General features: G+C 32.1%; 2 protein-coding genes across 2 annotated transcripts in view; one reads left to right on the top strand and one right to left on the bottom strand.

The window, feature by feature from the left end:
* Positions 1 to 16,575, bottom strand: part of LOC149807193 (meiotic recombination protein SPO11-like) — a 28,069-nt gene extending 11,494 nt beyond the window's left edge. Inside the window, exons 1-9 of the mRNA XM_089963395.1 lie at positions 16,398 to 16,575; positions 13,921 to 14,034; positions 13,232 to 13,317; positions 12,937 to 13,003; positions 5,675 to 5,783; positions 4,631 to 4,717; positions 2,234 to 2,270; positions 1,626 to 1,735; positions 959 to 1,058 (exon numbers count right to left, since the gene is read on the bottom strand). Of these exons, the coding sequence (XP_089819521.1) occupies positions 959 to 1,058; positions 1,626 to 1,735; positions 2,234 to 2,270; positions 4,631 to 4,717; positions 5,675 to 5,783; positions 12,937 to 13,003; positions 13,232 to 13,317; positions 13,921 to 14,034; positions 16,398 to 16,534 (847 nt within the window). The 5' untranslated portion in view covers positions 16,535 to 16,575. The remainder of the gene's footprint in view (positions 1 to 958; positions 1,059 to 1,625; positions 1,736 to 2,233; positions 2,271 to 4,630; positions 4,718 to 5,674; positions 5,784 to 12,936; positions 13,004 to 13,231; positions 13,318 to 13,920; positions 14,035 to 16,397) is intronic.
* Positions 16,576 to 16,820: 245 nt separating this feature from the next.
* The window catches only part of LOC149807192 (glutaryl-CoA dehydrogenase, mitochondrial-like), a 39,274-nt gene continuing 36,336 nt past the window's right edge, over positions 16,821 to 19,758 (top strand). Inside the window, exons 1-2 of the mRNA XM_089963383.1 lie at positions 16,821 to 16,963; positions 18,454 to 18,489. Coding sequence (XP_089819509.1) covers positions 16,876 to 16,963; positions 18,454 to 18,489 — 124 coding nt within the window. The 5' untranslated portion in view covers positions 16,821 to 16,875. The remainder of the gene's footprint in view (positions 16,964 to 18,453; positions 18,490 to 19,758) is intronic.

Raw genomic sequence — 19,758 nt, 5'->3', positions numbered from 1 at the left:
TAACTGTTGTTGCTGTTGTTGTTGCATCACTAACTTATATGCCAACCTGTAAGCATAACTATCAAATATTCCTTAAAGTAATTGATGTTTTAACTTAAGAAGTTATTTTATCTTTTTTTTGGTACTCCCTTAATTTCATTATTCAAATATGATTAAACAATTTTAAATATTTTCTAAAGAGGTAATCTCATTTATAATTTGTCAAGTTGATAGATAATAAAAGTTGTTAATGAATACAATGAACAATGAACTCATTTATTGCTCATGAAAATGCTCTAATTTACAACAGTTTGTCATCTTTATCTATGCAGATCAAAGCTCCTTTCTCAATAATGACAATATTTGCAGAATTTAGTGTTTTAAAGTAAATGCAGAGATATTACTCACGTCTCAAAATAAGATAAATTACATGATTTACTGGACAATGCTCTCTGTCACATTAAATGTGCCAAACAATATCACCTTCTTTAAATATGGTCATTATTTTTTTAAAATATTATTATTATTATTATAAACATTTTATCTTTCTTAAAATGAGCAAGAATGGTTCTATAACATAGAGATTTGACATGAACAAAAAATATTTGTTCTGATCTCTTAACTAATGATAGCTAAGTTTAAAAATCTTTCACTGAGCTAGCAAAAAGAATACAGTTAAAGAAGTTTGTTTCTTTTAAATAAAGAAGTACATCTTTATTACTAGTTTGTAAGATACCATTTCCATTTTGCTCCAATATATAATACATATAATATGCTGACAACAATTTAGGTTTATTGCAACCAACTTACATCCAACTTTTGTCTAGTTATGGAAAAGGTTGCAAGATTTGAAATACAACAATATTGTCCTAATTTTTAACAGAAAGTAGAGCACCTGAGGACAGCTTATTATTATTATTATTATTATTCCTGCATTTTAAAGTAAAAAGAAAAGAAACTGCAATTTGTCTGTGCTCACCATGTGGATCAGCATCAACAAGACCCAGAACTGGAATCTGGAAATTATTCCAAAGCTTGTGTAACAGCAAACGTGTGTTCATATCAGGGAAACCTTTACCCTGAATCAATTACAGACATATTGTAAACATATTAGCAATACTTTATCTATTACTGTCATAACACAAAACATTATGAGACCAGGCCTTGCAATACTGAAAGGAATGTAAATACAGACAATGATATAACAGGAACAAAATTATTTCTCTTTTGAAACAAAAACTCATGATCTGCTATTTTAAAGGAGTTAGCATTACTACAAGGCTACCAGTAACAATATTTGTTTCTTAACATTGAAGAAAATTAAAATACCTCTTTTCAACAAAGTAGTTTTCTGATAAAAGTAGAAAGATATGTGGAATGGATTTCAAAATATTGTGGTCACCTTAAGAAACAGGACACCAAAATGTCTTGTGCATATGACCCAAAATTGAGACTGATGTAACCGGTGATTATCTAGTGTAATAGAAAATTATCAACAAATCTGTACCAACTAATAATTATGAAAAAGTTCAGACAGAAACATAAAAGAGAGACACAATTATTTTCTATGTGCATATTGTGGCAATTATTTTTGCGTGGAAAGCAATCCTACACAGAAAAATTAGAATCATTACAATGATTCATACTGTTATTAAAATGCATGGGTAGAGCTTCTCATGAAACTTGTTGTCTAAAAGTTTCTGAAAAGTTGCATCTTTTTCAACGACTAAAATGAATTCTGCCTCTGTTGTTATATCTTTGGATTATGTTAAGGAAATGTCAAATCAGAAGATATAGAACAAATCATCTAAATATTTTTATCTTGTTTTAAAGTTTGAAACATTTAAGGACTCTGATCTATTATCATTTGTATAATGAGTGCTTCATCTAGAAGGGGTCAGTTACAGAAGTATGCTGTAGACCATTCTTATATTTAGAAAATTTATAAATATTACATTCTACAATTAAGCAATAAATAAAACAAAATCAAAAACCATATTATGATTATTGAAAGAAAGGTGACAATATCTGAAGGTAAAACATGAGAACCCCTTTTTACCTAAAATATAACTTTGTAAGAATGAGGTTAACCTAGAGTGTGCATGGACATATGATTAGACAAACACGTAGAACATCAAAGCAATCACTATGTTGAGATTTGCAGAGGCAAGGTCTATAATTGCTTACAGGGAAAACTAGTATCACAAATACAAAGTTTTTTTTCTAATAAAGATTTTCAACCACAAAAGGATTCGATGAATGGCATCAACATGGGCCGGAACAAGAACACCCTGCAAAAATAAGATGTAATTTGTATTTGCCTCAAATGTAAGAACATAAAATGGAATACCTGAAATACGATACTAGGTGCAAAAAGAAAAACATCATTCGTACACACAAAATTCATACAGTACAAGTAACATTTTTTGCAACCATATTTGCATACTGTTTCCATACTGTCTCTGACAGTTTCAATCATACCATCTCCATTTCTTACCATGTTTAACCATCCATCAATCATCTATTTTGACTCCGTACCATTTCAAAATGTACTATTTCATACATTTTCAAGATAGTTTCCCGGCATCTTGCCAACAGAACTGACTGAAATTCAGTTTTCTGTTTTTGATTACACTTTGAACAAATTTAATCATTTCCTCATAAATTATATTAAAGCAAGTATAAATTTTAAAAACTGAAAACAAATGTTCACATTGTATCTGTTACTGGATCATACTGTCTCATATTTTTCAAACCATTCCTCTTAACCATATCATCTTGTCTTCATACCATTTCCAACTGTTTTTATACCAAAATGAACTGTTTGCACACCATGCTGCTGAAGTACTGTTTTCAATGTTGCAAAATAAATTACAAGTATATATACACACATACATATTGTTATGACTCTATGGTCTCAAACTAAGAATTGAAAACAGCAAAAACCGGCAAGGTTTGTAAAATTTAACAAATAATTTACTTCTATAGAATAAAAAATGAAAATTACAGTATTGTGAATTACATCCAAAATAGCCCCAAGAGTTCTATCAGAAGTTCAAAAGAATAGTATTCCAAATGAATTCTAATACTGAATGTGCCAATAGGCTCAAATGATGCATTATAATGATATAATCCAAAATGTCTTTGAATGAATTTACAATAATCCCAAAATAGCGATTTAGTCTAAAATTATTAATGATCGGCACATTGTAATTCCAAAGAATAATATAAATAAACAAATGCTCTCAAACTGAAGACAACTAAAGAGAGATTCAACTACACAGATGTTAAAATAGGAATGAGTAATTCTGGAGTAAGCAACATTTATAAGAAAAAGCTAAGACACAAAAACACAGCCAGGTTGATTGTCATTTTCCCATCAAATCTGTAAATAACTTACTTCTCAAACGTTCTTAACTTTCTAACAAAAACAAGACCTTTTAACTCAACATTTGTAAACATATTTACCTCTGATTAGTAATAATCTTAATATATAATCTAAAAGCATAGAAAATATTAGCTATGAAATATGTTTACAAACTAGGTCCAACTCCTACTTACAATTATAGACAAAGGTCACTTATACAATACAAAAACATATAAAGCAGAACATATAATCATAAACAAAAGCCAACACACAATACACATTAAACATACATACTTACATACATACATACATACATACATACATACATACACAAATACCTCTCCCTTGACAAAAACATAGAAAAACAGTACAAGTGAGATCACAAGGTACCGATATATTTTCTGAAAACTTAAGAAAGGGATGGACATTGACATTGATCTGTTCACAAATATGTCTTCTAGACTGTTCACAAGCTAAGCCAAACAGATGCAATTTCACCTCAATAATATGCATGAAATCAAAATTATCAAAGATCTTGATATATATATATGCTTTCATACAAAATTTGGTCAAATTCTAATTGTACTTAGGTTCTCTGGTTTTATTTAATTATGTCTCATTCACATTTTAAAGTATGAAGCAATGCCACCAATCTCTGACTTTTTTAATGAAAGGAATGTTTCTGGTGCCTCTATTTTTGTAACAAATATTTTACTGAAATATAATAAAACTGCTCTGATAATTGGATATGTGTGTTATTGTAGCTTTTAACAATATTTCAGTTATATCGATATGATGTCTGAAGTGTGCCAGTTTATAGTAATGTCTGGCACTGGGGCATCATGATGCAGACATTTAGCATTATGTCCCACCCAGTCACATTATTCTGACACAAAGCCGACCAGTTCTAACACTAACCTCTTAATGCTAAACGCCTAGTAGGCAGGTGTTAGTATCATTTTTGTAAGTCTTTGGTATGACTTGACCAGGCTTTGAACATGCAACCTCCTGCATCTGAGGTGGATGCTCTAACCACTAGGCTACTGGAGCAGTCCTCTAACAAGTGGAACATGATGATAAGGAAGTAGGTGCATTATTGGTCATGACGCTAAAACCTGGAAATAAACATTCAGCATTTTATACCTTTCGATCGAGGAAATGGCAGGCACATACCACTTCATTAGTGATTCTCAGACAGAAAAAGAGAGATTTTCACAAAAATAAGGACAATTGGTCAAATATGGTTTTGAAACACACACAAACACAGAAAAACCAAATGTTTACCATCTGTGTGTTTTGACAGTCAAAAAGGTTATCTTCAGAATCCTGGAAGGTTAGATTTCCAGCAATACATCCCTTTAATGTGGCCAGCTGTAAATATAAAAAGTTCATGACCAATCCTTTGAATCTTGCATCTCACACTTTATTGTTGAATGGAACACTATTCTGAGGCTTAGAGTCAAAACTTTAAAACATCTGGATTGTAATTATCATTATATTCTAAAAATATATTTAAAAACTGCTTGATGAGATTTAAAAAAAAGGATTATGCTAACTGGCTCTGTATGTACTGGGCTTTATAAGTACAAAGTTCTAGCTCAGGCTTAAAACCTTAAAACGGGAATGATACTTGGAGTAAGCCTGTGTATTTGAAAGTAATTATCAGAGAAACCTAGGTTAAGAAGATAATGTTAGATTTATTAGATTAATCTTATTCTTGTAAAGAACATTTTGAGCTTGACTTGTACTTAAAAAGGTTTGAGAATACAAGAGCCCAGAAAATTACATTCATAATTTTTTTTCAGTGCTACAAACAGAACAAAACACATGTATATATGTAGTTTTACAAAGTTTCTAACAGTTCCTCCTGCAACATTAAAAAAGACAACGCAGATGCATTTTGTTATTTCCAGTACCTCCTGCTTGCTCAGGGATGCAGAATAGGTTCAATGCACCCTCTTGCATGTTGTAAGTGGCAATGAATTGAGGCTAGAGCAACAGCAGCTCAGTGGTTAGTGCATTGGACTGAAACTGAAATGGCAAGGATTTGAAACCTACCATTGGATCAGCATGGCTCAGCTACAATGGTGTGTCCTTGAGAAAGATGCTATACTGCTTTGGGTCTACACTAAATAAGCAGCTTAGGTTGTTGTACCATGAAATACCAAAGCAAACTATTTCTGGCTCATATTTTTAAAAGGATTCAAATGAACAACAAAGGCCCTAATCTATCAGTGTATTGTGAAATGCAGTCACTGCAGGTCTTGCTAAACGCTGTTTTTTATAGCTATAATCATCTATATTATACAAGTAAAAACACATTATTACAACATGAAGATGCCATCTGGGTATTTCCAGCATGCAGGAGATATTGTCAACAATTCCATCCAGGATTGACTGAGCGCCATAAAAACTGGTGTCTTGATAAAATATGTCTCTGGAAAGAGATGAGGACACTGTTAAAAATCCAAGTTTATACTGATGCCCTAATATTAAATCCTTCTCAGTCATATATAAGAGGAAACAAAGAAACCTTGCAGTTCTCAAAATACATTACTTTACTGTTCATCTGTTAGAAACAGAATAATTTCATTACTGTTCAACCATTATCGCCATTTATAAAAGATCCAATGAAAAAGATATTCATTACATTAAAAGACATGGGTCTGGAAATCTCACTTTGGAAAGCATCATTATTCATTCAATAAGTAATAAACTTCAGTTTCACTTACAGTTTCATGTTAATTTTACTGTCATTGCTACATGAAGGTAAAATGAAGTTGGATAGATGGAGAACAGACTTACAATCAGAAATGGATAAAATATAGCTACATGGTAATCCTATATAAGGAATCATCTATGAATTATTGATATAACAAGTATTTATTATTATTTCCATGATTACAAACAAATAACAAGAGGCCACAGTGGTCATTAGATCACTCAAATAGCTGATATCTGCCTAATAGCCAAATGTAAGAATAGCAAGCCATAAAAATCGAGGTTAAAAGTTGATTTTTCAATGCTGCTGACTGCACATGTTATGAAAACAACTGTTTCAAAGTTTCTCTCATTTTATTATTGTTTTTTATCCATCTTTATCCATATTTAATAGCATATCATTATCATTAGTCCAATGATGAAAAGCCCATATGGCAGGATACTTAGTATCAAAAGTTGGTCTAATTCTGTTCAGCTATTTTATTACATAAAGTTGTGTTAATATTCTTTTCTACTCTAAGTAACTTCATTGAACAGTGGCCACAGTGGCCCTGAGATTATATTATATTATGAAAACAATGGGAAGATCTATAAGCCAGGACACTTTGTATCAAAGTTGGTTTTATTATGTTCAGCTATTTGATTAAATAAAGTTGTGTTAATGTTTTTTTCTACTCTTAGTAACTTCAGCCATATATTAAAATTTTAAAGACATTTATGATTGGATAATTTCAGTCAAATTTAACCCAAGTCTGTTAAGAAGCTTTTAAAAGAAGTTACGAAAGGTTTTCAACTTATAGTAATAGCAGCATATCTGATGGTAGATTGGCATAATTTGTATAAATGCCTGTTTGCTTTCTGAAAATTTTCAAAACTTTAGTTGAGAGGTTTCTGTGAAGTAGACATTTAAAGAATTTTCCATTTTTTTAACAGGGGCCATATTTGATGGCCCTTGATCATTGGTAAAAATGTGAAAGTCATTATTAACAAAATGCTTTTTGGAGAATTTGCTTAATTTCTGCTCATGTACCTGTGACAGAACCAGTATTTCAAACCAGTAGATTTACAAATTTTGATCAGTAGACTAGTTTCTAAAACCATCCAGGAAATATTTTATTCGCATATAATTATATGTGTTCTAAAGGGATTGAAAACAAAACAAGTGCATTTATTTGCCATAATATGTATTCTCTTGAACATTAGATCACTACAACATCATTTTTAATTTCCTTCACAAAATCACTGATGACATACATTCCGATTATTAAAGCTTCTCACTTAATGGGCTCTTATTAATTTCCTGGTCCAGAATTTCTGTCTGAATCACTTTGTATTTTTTGAGAATGGAGAATGTCCTCTCTGTATCAGAATTAGAATGTGGCAATGACAGAACAACCATGTTCAGCATGCAAAGAAGTTCTAACTCAGTTTTTCTGTTGCAAGTTTGTAAGGTTGCTAACTGCTCTCCAATACTCCTACATGCTATGTTCATCCCAAGGAGGAAGTTTCTGACTTGGACTTAAGTTGTATTCCTGTGTGCCCATCCTCAAGGGCTTCCTTCACTTCTCTTCATGACTCAGATCCCAAAATATGTTGGCAAGTTTCACCACTGTAAACAAACAAGTATAAAGATTGATTTAAACTTGAAAAAAACAATGGAACAATACATGATGTATTTATGTTTTTATGAATAATTTATCCAAATTTTAAAATTAATTATCTTGTAATATATTTTTTAACTTATCTTTTATCAAGGATTTAAACTTCATTTATGTGTACTTCAAATTGTTTTATGAAATACAAAAGATATATACCTTTGAAACACATAATGCAAACTCAGAACCTTTGCTATTCACCTGCACACCTAAACTCTGTATTCAAGCACTCTGAAACTTGTTGTAATATTTCTTAGCTGGTAGTTTCTAAGCACTGGAGAAAACACGTTTCGGCATTTTGACATAAATGGAATAAAAATTGCAAGAGATGTCCTTAAATATTCCTCTTAAAACATCTTGAACAATAAAATAACAATTAAACTTGAAAAAAAATCAAAATACTTACTCTAGTGTGCCTGCTGAAATAATTATTTATCACTGGTCTCCTCCGCCATTGGTCAGCTGATATTCATCAAAGGCTTAGAAGACATAATGGGCCATCCCTGATCCTTTTATTACTTACAAAATCCTCAAAAAACATCTTTCATTTGGTCTTAAAAACTCCCTAAATAATTACAACAAGGTAATCAATTTACAGCTGGCTAGCTATGTATACACGTTAGCTTTTCTTTGATAATTATAATCCCATTACTCTCCCATACATCGTCTCACCAGTTTTTGTACTGGCAGAACATTTCCAGTAGACTGGTTCTAGCTGGTTTCTCTAATGTATTGATTAAATAGGTAAAAGTACTGTGGTTGGGTTTTTGTATTCTTTTAATTTTTAAATGTAGTAGATTTCAATAAACAAAATGTTGTGTGTGGTAGAATCACATGCTCAAGCTGAGCACTTTCTGAGAAATCAATTTAAGTTTTTTTCCTATTTTTGTAACTGCAGCCATATGTGATGGTGGACTGGTATCATTTATAGGTGTGAAAGCAATTTAAGTCAGGTCACATTCTGCAAAGTGTGGTCAAATTCTATGAAGCAGCTTTTCTGAAGAAGTCGTTCAAATGTTTTTATCTTTTTTACAACAGTGGCTGATCAACATCATTTACATAAAATTGAAAGCCCTCCTGGCCAGGATACTTTTGTCTAAATTCTGTTTAAAGGTTTTTGTGAGGAAGTTGTTTAAAGGATTTTACACTTTTAGTAATGACATCTATATCTGATGGCAGATCAGCATCTCTTGATGAATTTGGAAGCCCTCAAAACCAGAATCCCATCAAATTTGGTAAAATTCCATTTGGCAATTTTTGCAACATCATTTAACATATTTTTTATTTTTAATGATGGTGGCCATATTTGATGCTAGATTTGCATATATATATATATATATATATATATATATATATATATATATATATATATATATATATATATATATATATATATATATATATATATATATATATATGAATGTTTGAAAGATCTTTATGCCATGATGCTTTCTGTCAAGTTTGGTTAAATTTTATTCAGAAGTTTTTGATAACACGGTTCTCCACACTTTTCTAAAGATAAATTTCCAGGTCATTTCCAGGATGAAATTACTTTTTTCAAGGTTCACATATGACCATTACTGAATGGAATTAAAGAACATCTTAGATTACAAAACATGCATTTTCTAAATCTATAGATGTTTCTCTTTCAAGATTCTCCAAAAATATCAAAGTCAGAAAAGACAATCATGTAAAAAACCACAAAATGTATCACACGAAACAAGTATGATTATATTCCTATAAATTGGCATGTCAAGTCTCTTCAATGTACAGAATAAAAATTCTCACTTTATTTTGCTGCATCATGTTGCTAAGTGAGAAAAACATAATGAATAAAAGTTTCCTTTCAAACCTTTAATTCTAAAGAATTCTATAGCAATACATATATATGCATCTCAAAGAAAGTTAGATTTTTTATTACAGTGCGAACAAAAAAAAATGCAAATAATTAGAATCTTGCCTTGTAATGAAAAGAGTTTAACCCCAAATTTATCTGTGCCAATAAAATCCCAAACAAGGTTTTTCAAACAACCTAATCTCCTTAACATGATCTGGTTAAAAATCCATTATTTAAAAAATATTTTCAAAAGGGTTGATTTAAATTTTGACAAAAGACCTTCAAAATTATATACTGTTGTATAAACAAGGACCGAATTTTCTGTAAAATCAACTTGTCTTCTTGTTATTCATTAAACAAGTCCCCAAACCTGTATTGATAAAGGGGCTCACATCATTTTTTAATATAAAATAAAAGGGATGACAATTTCTCATTTCAGCTCTGAGATTCAACATTTTGGACAACAAATTTGGCTTAAAACGAATAGCACTCCAGTTTTTAATCCAAGTTTCCTCCGAATATTCCCACCCCATTTTTAATATTTGGACATTTAGGTTGGGGTGTGGGGTCACTACAAATGCATATAAAAAATTTGGAATTTGCCGCCACCGTGCAGTAGCGACACATGGTAGTCGCTTATCTGTGGGCCTTGAAAATTTAAACTTATGTTATGTCGACTCATGCCTGCATGAAATCGATAGCAAAATTATTTATTTTCTCAGAAATGGCAAGTATTATAATCGTTATGTTGCTAATCTGCAGTCAAACAAGATGAAATTACAGTGTAGATGAAACCTGACCAGTACTCACCATTTGCATTACTGGTCACATGACTTCACAAATCTCAAATGAGGACATTGGAAGTCCAATAGTCATGTGATATCAACAACAAACTCCTTTATAATTTTGGTGTACAGAAATTCAATTATATTAAATGAAAATCAGATACTTTTTGTGAAAATGAGCAATCTGGCCAGTCTGATTTATCAAACAGAGATCACATGTCAATGTGGTAGTCACATGATGCAACAATAATCCAAAAGTTGTTCTTGGAATATATAAATATGGAGAATTTGGTGTTCTATCGTTTTTGTATTCTTATTACAACAATATATGACTTTCATTTAATATTTTTGTTTAATCTTTTTTTCTCTACAACATTTGAAAAGGTGGGTTGTTAGATTTGTGTTTAGTACTCATGCAACTAGCAATGCAAATCACGAGCACCAGGTCACATTTCATCAATGACGTGGTTTTATCTTGTCTTTCAGCAGATTAAAATATATAACGATTTTAATACTCACAATTTCTCAGAAAATAAGCAATTTTCATATCGATTTCATGCATGTATCACTCCATCGAGCAACGTTTAAAGTTTGCTAGGCCATCCGGTAAGTGGCTACGCTTTGCCACCACAATGTTGGCCTCTTGTGATGCTAGATTGGAAAGATAGGGATATCGAGCTGACTTTGAAATAAAAGTCTACTAGACAAATCTAACCCACTGGGCATTTGGATTGACTCAGCATATTTGTTTATTGCAAGCAACCAGATAATCCATACTGCATCCTCCAAATATTCTGGTTAGAACTCGATAAATTTAACTCACAATCAGTTTAGTTACGACTCAATTATGTGATTGTTTTGGGCGACAAGTGGTGGTGGAAAATTCCTGGGATTTTCCTGACTTTCATCAATATTTTTTAAATTACAGGACTTTTCACGGTCGGGGAAAAAAGTATAATTTATCCCGATTTTTTCCCGATTTCCTGGTAGCGTGGGAACTCTGTGATAACTCATTTAAAGGTGTTCATCTTTTTAGTGATTTTATCTTTCTATTTCTTAATTTTAAGTGACTGCATCTTATGGCAGATGTGAAGCATTCTTTTAAAATTGAAAACCATCCACACCAGGATGTTCCGTCAAATTTAGTCAAATTCTGGGCGGGGGGGGGGGGGGGGTTTCTAGAACAATTCAAAAAGATGCCACATGATCAGATTTCAAACAGTTAAATACAAAGTTTCAAACAATATGACCTTATTATATGTCAATGAACTATTTCATGCTAGAAATCAAGGCAACACTCACAATTTAAGATCAATTTCAGCTAACCACCTTTTCATCCCAAACCAAATAAAGAGCTCTTTAAGAAAAGTTTTCAATATTCAGGATCACTAATTTGGAACAAAATCCCAGAGGAAACTAGAGAAAGTACAAGTATAAATACATTTAATTTTAATCTAATTCAATGGATAAAAAGTGGAACCAGTTCAATTTGATCAATACATTACAACGGAAAGTACAAATTCACTTTTCTTCAAAATTATTGTCTCACTACTTTTGTGCTGTATATACATCATATACCTAGACGGAGCATGTTCATTAAAATTTCTGTTTATTATGACCATATATAGATGTAGCTTATTATCAATGCTCTGTGTGTGTGTGCTCTAAATGTAAATATGCATATAGAGGGCCATAAGGAGGATTAGTTCCACATAACTATTGTGTCACCCTCTTTAAATAAAGTTATTATTATTTAAAGGTTTCTATATTTTTAGTAGCAGTGGCTATATTTAAAGACAGACCAGCATCATTTGTAAAGTTTTGAAAGTCTTTATCTAAGGAATGATAAATACATTTAAAATCTGTTCAGCAGTTTGGGAAATTATATCATTTAATGGTTTTTCTATTTTTAGTAATAGTGGCCATATCTGATGGCTGATCTGCCTAACTTGTACAAAGCTGAAAGGCATTTATGCCAGGATGCTCATATGACCAAGCAAGCTGGAAACAAATTCAACCAAAATATAAATACTCTGGTTCCTGGCAACTATGGAATCTTTTGTGTCATATATAACTTATAATACTCACTCCAAAGACAAGATCATTAGTGTTTTCATGCTTGATTATGATAACAAGTTTTCTTTCTTTGAAAAAAGCGTAATTTGAGATTATTATTAAATCCTTAAATGAAATTTAATGTCTAAAACTGCTTGGAAAAAAAACACATATGTACATTTATTATATCTTTGGACTGAATAATTTTATAAGAATGATGGATGGACAGAGACGAGTATAAATATGTGATAAGTACCTTAAAATATAGGGTCCCCAGGTGCCTGTGTGATCTAAAGTGTTTGCCTCAATGATCACTGCCATCTCACTTCTGTCTACATGGGTTCAAGTCTCAGGCTCAGCCATTGAGGGTACATGAGAAAGCTTGCCAGTAGCTTCACCTGGGTCGGTTCTTACTGGGGTTTTCCCAGGTTCTTAATTCACCAGTTATATTGGGTGCCATATATAGCCTATCTTGTGCCAAGAAAATGCATTAAGCCCCCCCCCAACAAAAAAACAAGAACATAACATATACTGTACCTTTTAGTACAATACTTATCAGTTTGAACAAGCTTGTACATGATTGAGAGAACTTTCATCAGTAATCCTGTAAAGAAAATAAAAGAATTCAATAAGTAGAACAGTATGAACAAAAATGTCATAAAATTTCAAGCTAGTGAGCTCTGAAGCAATTCTGTGGAAAGTTGAGTTCAAATTTTTATACTGAAAAATGCAACTCTATTTTGTTCTAAGCTGATACAGTGAAGCCAATAAATAGAACAGAAATATTGTAATAGCACAAAAAAGGATTTTCACAATCTGCAATGATACTTACCAAATTTTCTCACTGACTGGAAGGATTCAAACCGAACACTGGTGGTTTTTGTTCCATTTATTGTTAAGCCCTTGCCAGCAACAAAGCTGCAATTAAATGTTTACATTGTTTACATTACTAAAGATCAGGTGAAGCAAAAATAGAAAACAATATTATGAGAAATTAACAATGTGTGCACTTTTAGGTACATCAATTTTTATTTATTTTTTAAGATATGGATAAGTTACCACTATTGATACCTTACGGTCATACTGAAATATTCACCTTCAAACTATCTCATCAGGGAGTGAAAAACATAAAAATTGTATTTACTTTTAAACTGAAGCAAAAATGGTGGGGGAAATTAAAGTAGAAATTTTCTGTTATTTTAAGTTTTTCTGTGGCTGTAGACAAAGAAAGAAATTACACTGAGAGTCTTGCACCTAATCCTTCAATGTTAATAACCACCACAATGAACTTTCCAATGCAAGTGAGTGATACCAAGTGTTTGAGTCGTTGATGTCTGAGCTATTAAAGCTTTACTGTATTTCAAACAAAATTCATTTGTTTACAGTAAATATTCTTGCATAAGAAAGACAATATGAAGTATTCATTTCAGACATATGTACTTGTATCCTACAAGTTATTATCCCTCCAGAATAGAAAACAGAAAGCTACAAGAGACAATTTTTAATTAATACAAAACCAACCTGACATCACTCCATGAACTGGTACTACCATATACAAAACTTGGTGATATTCCCTGTGCTACATCTGCTAAAACTTGCTCAACAACATTTTCTATTTTCATGAGTGTCTTCTCTCTGCAAAATAATTAATTACAAATATGAGAGCATGGAAGAGACAGTTCTGTGTGAAATTTTGTCCACAATATTGTTAATTATTCTATATAAAAATATTGATTACCTGGACTGGGTGATGGACAAAAAGGAATGAAAAAAAGACCTGATAATTAGTCTACTGAAGCACAATATTTAACTGCGATACACTTAAGTTGATAACCCTAGCAAACCCTAGCCCTGTATTCTCTTTGCCTACTGAATACTGAATTACCCCGCCCCCTCCCCCCAAAGTCAAGTGTGATATGGTCACTTTATTGATAACAACAGGAACGCAAGGTGTGAAATCAGACCCAAAGGTAAAGTTTGGCATTCAACCTTACCACCAATATATTATTTTATTATTTGATTCAAAGAAATATTACCAATTCTTGGGAAGTTTTGCTGCTGATGAAACCAAGACAGAAGACTGCAAGTTATATTACTCTAACTTGTGATTGACTTAGATCTTTCTGATAAACAAATTCTTTGAACAGACAATACCTTGCCTGAAGTAAAAGCCAATTTTAAATTTTGATGCTATTAACAGTAAGATAGTAATACTGGAGAGATAACCTGTTTTTGTTTTTTAGAAGCATTGCTAATGAGTAAACAGGGCCATTATTTTGCTTCATGTTGCAGTCAATCATTTATCAAAAAAGAAAGACTAAGCATATTGAGTGTTGGAATTTCAATTAATTAATTTGAAATTTTCCATATGTACATTTCAAAAAATTAAAAATAACTTTCTACATGAACACATGCACTTTGAAAAGTTTGAAAGTCTGAAGAAAGAGTAGCAATGTTTTGCTATTTACTGTAACAGTAACCAACTTGAAGTGTCTCATTGTTAAAATAAAGTCTTATGCATCATTCACTATTTTCTAGTGTTATGGTTTCACATTGTGATGCTGCAAATCATATTTATGTTTACTTCACTGGCAATTATCTATCAATATGGATATATACAGATGCAAACAGTTCCCTTTCCCACTTTCATTTTTGGACTGGCAAGGGAGAGAAGGGTTTTTTCTTCACACATCCATAAATTATGGACCGAGATGAATGTCTGTAGTTTATTTGGTCTTCACACTCTCATTAATCTTTTCATATCTGGTTTTCAAAAATGGATAACACAGAATAATGACTGACAGAAGATAAAGATTTTATTTCCAATATAGGGCATATATCAACAAGAAAATAACGATTGTAATGAACAAACTAAAGTAAAAGTCATACTGCTCATGTGGGCTTTCAGAACCAACTATTTCATTTTAGAATTTGATTACACATGACTTTATCCATTTTATTTGGATCCTTATATCTATATCTGTATTCCTTTGGAAGGTCATTATTTACATGCCCCAATAAATATATGACAATACAAAATTGAAATTACATGAATGTTTTTTTGACATGGTCAACCTGAAGGTGTGACCGAGTAAAAACTCAGATTGAATGTTGTACACTGTACGTCACAATGAAAGCAGCACATGTTGATACAAATTTGTACTACCTCATTATTTATTAACATGGACACAACATCTCTTTTCTTGACCCTGTTGAGTACCTGGCAACCACTGTAAAGGTTCATAGTGATCAATAATTTTATTCTGGAAGTTTTTGGGTGACATTTAAGATGCAGAACATTCAACATTCAGGACTGAATGGGCTTTAGTTAAACTATTTTAGTATTAAATTTTAGAACAACAATTAATGTTTAATTTATTTTGAGTAAATGCACCTACATGACCTCACTGACATACACTTTAATGAATCACAGAGATTTCAGATCTTTTGATATGGAGCCTGGGGATATTGGAATTTATAACACTGTATGAAATCCGACTAAATTGGGACAATTTTCAATGCAAGAAAAATGAGTTATGTGTCTCCTTGGTTTTATTTTTCTTTGTAAGGTGATCTTGGTGTGAATTTTAATCGTAAAATAAAATTACAAGTATTTCATTGGGAATGTAATTTAAGCATCAAATTTATTTGTCTAAGTTGCTAATTTTTAGATTAAAATTAGGAAAATAAACATAATTTCTTTTTTGTAATTGTGCCCAAACCTGGCTCTAAAACGGACCAAAGCATAATCTAGTCTGATATGGACATAAACAATGTTACATTCAATGTGTAAATACTAAATGATTGCACCAATTGCATTTTATATGGTCTGCATGCATGCAATGTTGGCCGATATATCTGAAATCTGCATTTATATTGTATCAACTTTGTTTGTTGTGGGGAATGGATTGTTTACATTAGGCTTACAATTAGTCTGACAAAAATAAAATCAAAGCCATTTATGACCTCTGCATGTAAGTTAAAAATAATTAACAGACTTTATAGTTCGATGGTCATCTTCTCTTAAATGGTGAATCTGTTGATTTCGCCCACTATCAAGCACTTTCATTTCATGAACAAGTCGTGCTTTTAATGATTTTAAAGACGACCACATATTATTAACTTGAGGCTCCATCGTCTGCTATTAAAACAGCGTTTGCTTTCTTTCAGAATGGTTCTGTGTTGTCTCTGGGACATAGACACACCTCCAAAGGTTAAGGTCATAAGGGAGCATCCAGTTAATTATCAGACGCACCTGCATTTTAATTAGGATATTTTTTGTTCGTTTACATCCAGATAATTATTTCAACTAGTATAGTTGGTATCATTCAGTCTTTCTAAAAATAAGGATACAAATCTTTTTCCAGTTTTTTATCGGCCAAAAAGTTCATTTAAAAATATTAGCTACCCACAAAATGAATGCTCAATCCCTGAGTAGATTTACATAATAATATTATTACTGAGTGGAATTGTGAAATGGCTCTCCAACGGAATTTGTTTCGAGCTTGCTACCTTTATCGACAGACATATATTCCTTGTTGTCATAAATCGACTGCTGCACCAAGTATCCTTTTCTTTTCTAGCAGAGAATTAACTTCTTTTGAAGTTCATGATGCACGGAACACTTTACAGAATATCACGTAATTTCGAGTCTGATAATAGGAAAGGTCAAATCCGCTCAAAGGTACTACCAATGTGGGCTGCGATATTTTTTTTTGTCTTCAGAAGTGAACACGATTTCTTATTATATTTGCTATAAATGTTTGAAAAGCTTTCATGGTGGGACAATAACTTACATAATTACCAGTCATAATTTCGGCATACAAATAAATAATTTAAAAAAAAAATATCCAACCTTTAGTCAGTGAATGTCAATGTGGTCATGTAAGCGCATTTACTCATCTAAAATTAAATATTAAGTGTTGTTCTAAAATTTAATACTAGTATAGTTTTAAAACAGTCTAGTCAATCCCAATGCTTTACACCGTAACTGTCATCAAAAATCTTCCAGGTGAAAATTTTTGATCGTTGTGGACTTTTACAGTGATGTCCAGGTACTAAACTGGATCCAGAAAAGAAAACGCCCGGTCGAATCACCACATTGTAAAGTAGTACGAATGTTATTTTCAACATGCATAATTCTCATAGTAACATCACAGCATGCAACATTCAGTCCAGCTTATACTTGATCAAACCTTTAGGTTGACCTCATCCAAAATTGTCCACGGACTTTTATTTATTGTTTTGCCCTGTGTGTTTATCAGGGCATGTAAATAATGACCTTCCAAAGGAATATGAATGCAGTAGGATGCAGATAAAGTGAATAAGGTATGTGTAATGAAATTCTGTTTAAAAAAATGAAACCCATTACTGAAATAGTACTTAACACATACATGACCTGTCTGACCTTTACTATAATTAAAATCAAGAGATCTACTTGGAATGATGAATGTTATGTCAGAGATCTCAATTTTAATCAGACTGAGACCTTGTTTCAGCATGGTGTCATTTGGATGAGATTTTGTTTTAAAGAAACTCATTGAGGAATGAATTAGATCCCTGCGTAATATGTTCCCAAATAATTTTTTCACTGTCATAAATGTGAAAGCAGTACTTTATTGGCAGATCAAAAGGTTAACATAACACGAGCTTGTATCATGGTCCATCATATGTAATGATATCTGAGGTTTTGATTTTAAGGAATCCGATTGCGAAAGTTTCTTAAATAGTGGCCTCTGGATGAGATTGTTTTAGTGTCTTCAAGAAAATCATTGAATAAAAATTTAGACCAATTTATGTTTGATTAAAAACAGTAAAAGAATCCTTCCTTGCAATTAATATTTCTTAATGATTTTCCATGACCTGCTAGTTTTATCCATTACTTATTTTCTGACATGACAGAAAATTATAACAGGTGGCAGGGAACTATTTGCTGGTCTAGGATGTGGGGCACTGTCCTTAGAGGAAGAGTGCCAGCATTGTTTGGCAGGATGCAGAGCCTTTCAAACAGGCTAGGGGCATCATTGATTATTATCCCTTAACTATGATTCCTAGATATTGCAAGAAAGGATGCTTCAAGAAACACAGAAGGTTAGTCAAAGTAATGACCATATACATTAGTTTATGATAAGAGGCAGCATGATCTAGTGATTGGCTCATGGGTTTGAGCTCCAGTGCAGTAATAACTGTATGCTGAGTAAATCTAGCTTTGAATGAATATCGGTATTTGTTTAAGTAGTGATGGACTCATTCCCCATCCAAGTGGTGTCATGACATTTGAGTCTCTTCATACCATAGAAACTAGAACAAGTTCCAGCCTAATGACTCAGTGATCATCTGGATGACTTTAATTTGCTTGCACTGGAACATTCAAGAATGAATGTTTTAATTCTTATTGCTGTTTTGAATTTTTATCATATTCAGATTTATATCTTTATATCCAATATATACATGAAATTTCAGCAAAGATTTTGTTAACATCTGCACCAAAGGAAGGAGACGTGTTGCTTTTTTTGCTGTCTGTCATCTGTTGTCTGTTGGTCTGTCACACTTTATTGTAAGCAAGATAACTGTGGCAGGCAAAAAGTATCAAATTTGACATAATTAAGAGACAAAGTAATCTCAGCCACATTAGGGTGATATTATCAATGGTTTGATATCACTGACTCTGGAGGAAAGATTTTTGCAGCCATTGCAGACAATATCCCATTGTGGCACAGGTTGGATATTCAACAAACATATTTTTCTATGGAACTGACAAATTCAGGATTTAATCAATCATGTCTTATGACAGTTTTGTACCTCATAAAGTCTTTGCAGCATTGTACATGTATATACATGTACTTGGCACTAGCCAGCATGTGCAGAAAATCCCTGAAGTTGCAGTTGCTAACATTCCACTAGGAAAGTCCATTTTAAAATTAAATGCGATTGAAAAGAAACCTAAAATAAAACAAAAGCTGTCTTTAACACACCCTAGCCCAATATGGAAAACCATTTTCTGATATGGAAATGCTGTGTGTGCACCAGAAGAAGAACAGCGTTAAACTTGGTGGTAATTACAAGAACAGGTTCAAGACTTTGCCTGTCAGTTGTTTATGTTTTAAGAAGTTAAGGTGAGTTAAGTCAGAATTTCAGTAAATTCATTTCTATTCTTACTGATGGTAGTTTGGGTGCTACTGTATTGGAGCAACAAGTAGTGTATGTAAGATACCCTGAGAATAAAATCTTAGGCTCTTTGAAGAAATAAATCTGTCACACATTATTTCTTTTATTTTTTTCTATGGATTAAAATGTATATAACTCAATATCTCATCAATTCTAGGCAAGAGAGTGAAATTTTGGGGCAAGATAAATTGT

Source organism: Sinohyriopsis cumingii, chromosome 1, assembly GCF_028554795.1.
Source record: "Sinohyriopsis cumingii isolate HCF-2022 chromosome 1, ASM2855479v2, whole genome shotgun sequence".
In the NCBI taxonomy this organism is placed as follows: domain Eukaryota; kingdom Metazoa; phylum Mollusca; class Bivalvia; order Unionida; family Unionidae; genus Sinohyriopsis; species Sinohyriopsis cumingii.
This window is presented reverse-complemented; position numbering and strand designations above follow the sequence as displayed.